Below are 2,082 nucleotides of genomic sequence, written 5' to 3' on the forward strand. Positions count from 1 at the left end.
TTCCCTTCGTCATCTTCCTCCTGCCGTCTGGACCAAAGAGCTGTCATAACTTTTGAATACGCATTTATTAGGGAATGGTCCAGTATCTTTATTAATTCTTTATATATCTTTTCAATTCTTATTTCACAGGTAAAGATACTGAGGACCAGGGATGTTGTAACTTGTTTAAGGATGACTAAGTAGCAAGTAAATAGAATATTTGAACCAGATCCTCCCTCCATTAATCCAGTATGCTTTCCACTGGACCAGGTTGCTCTCCTCTGGGAATTTCCTTCAACCCAGTTCTCTCATCACCTTCATCACCCTCTTCTGAATGAGCTCTGTCATTCCAGTTCTCTCCCTAAGGTAGCAGCAATTACAGATCTCTTTCTGTCTCTCTTTTTGTCTCTGTCTCTCTCTGTCTTTGTCTCTGTGTGTGTCTCTGTCTCTCCCTCTTCCTCTCCCACTCTCTCTCTCTTCCTTTTTTTTTTTTTTTCCTCTTTCTTCCCCCATTCAAGGAGAGTTTCCCTATTCATGGACCAGGAGGAGTTTGGGGCAGGGTTCCTTTCCAATGCCTTTTGTAGATGTTTTCAGAAGCAGTCCTTGGTAATTATAATAGCCAAGATGTCCCCCAAATATGCAGAGGGTTGAAGGATCATCCATTTAGAGCTAGAAGAAATCTTAGAGGTCACACCCAACTCCCTCATTTTACAGTTGAGGAAATGGAAGTAGACTGAGGTTCAATTACTTTCCCAGGGCTGCAGAACTAGGAAGTGTCTGATGAAGGAACTGAGCTCAGGGTTTCCTGAGTACAAGTCCAGTGCTCTATCCACAATGTGACCTATTAGAGGGAGTGGGCTACCACTTGCCCCAAATTCCTAAACCTAATGGGGAAATGCCAATATGAGCAGGAGATACCCAGGTGCTGGAGGAAAGAAGATGCAAATGATACTAAGCATCAGGAGCCTACATGTCATTGGGGGAAAGTGACCTCCACTTGTAGGGTGTAAGGGGAGCCCAAATCTCTAGAGTCTTAGGGGGCATGTTGCATCTGAAGTCCAATGCTATGGTATCATAGTACAAAGCAATGGCTTAGGGAAACAGAGGCCGTCTGGTCCAGGGAGTCATTTTTCCAACTGAAAGATACACTAACCAAGAGTTTCCAGAGTTCTACTAGCTATTTTTTAAAAATCATAACTGAGGGGGGCAGCTAGATGGTGCAGTGGATAAAGCACCGGCCCTGGATTTAGGAGTACCGGGGTACCTGAGTTCAAATCTGGCCTCAGACACTTAACATTTACTAGCTGTGTGACCCTGGGCAAGTCACTTAACCCCAATTGCCTCACCAAAAAAAACCCACCATTAAAACATAAATAAATAAATAAATAGATAAATTAAAAAAATAAAATAAAATCATAACTGAGAATGACCTGTTTATTATTATAAACAAATTATCATAGCAGACACAACAGGATCCATCTTTAGGTAGATAGACTAAATAGCTGAACACAGTCCAGTAAAACGGTGGTCACTGATGGTCAAAGTAATCCCATAATCAGCGAGATCCGTAGACATAATTTAGTCCAACTTGATGAAGCCGATGTCTTTCGCATAGTGACGGAAGCACTGGCGGCACATGTTCAGGCCGTACTTGAGGATCAGACCATGCCGGTTCGAACACACACGGCACGACCGAGACTCCTGGCCGAATTTGCGAGGGTGGCTCCAGTAGAGCTGCTGGTGACCCATGACGCCGCTAGCAAAGACGCGAGAAGAAAGCTCTACTAGCTATTTTTGAGAGTTGGTTCTATGGGAAAGAGAAGTAGTTCCATCTGCTGGGAGTTTAGGGAAACTGCAGTTAAGAAGATTTGGCTGACAAAAGGAAGCAGAGACCAATGACACCCCCCCCCCTCCCACCCCATTCCTCCTTTCCCCTACTCCCTGGAAGGTAAAGATCGATGGTCCCTGGGCGCAGGCAGAGGATCACGAAGGCGAATCCTATTGATTCATATTGTGCTTGTAAGCCACTAAAATCCCCAGATCATTTTTCACACCACCTGTTCATCACTGAGTTCAAATCTAGCCTCAGACACTTATTGTGAC

At 44.3% G+C, this 2,082-nt stretch overlaps 1 protein-coding gene across 1 annotated transcript; it reads right to left on the reverse strand.

The window, feature by feature from the left end:
- Positions 1 to 1,390: 1,390 nt before the first annotated feature.
- Positions 1,391 to 1,743, reverse strand: LOC122741332 (40S ribosomal protein S29-like). Its single transcript, XM_043984701.1, has one exon. It carries the CDS (start codon positions 1,726 to 1,728, stop codon positions 1,558 to 1,560), a length of 171 nt encoding a protein of 56 aa, XP_043840636.1. The 5' UTR covers positions 1,729 to 1,743; the 3' UTR covers positions 1,391 to 1,557.
- Positions 1,744 to 2,082: the final 339 nt, after the last annotated feature.

This window comes from Dromiciops gliroides, chromosome 1 (assembly GCF_019393635.1).
Source record: "Dromiciops gliroides isolate mDroGli1 chromosome 1, mDroGli1.pri, whole genome shotgun sequence".
NCBI lineage: Eukaryota > Metazoa > Chordata > Mammalia > Microbiotheria > Microbiotheriidae > Dromiciops > Dromiciops gliroides.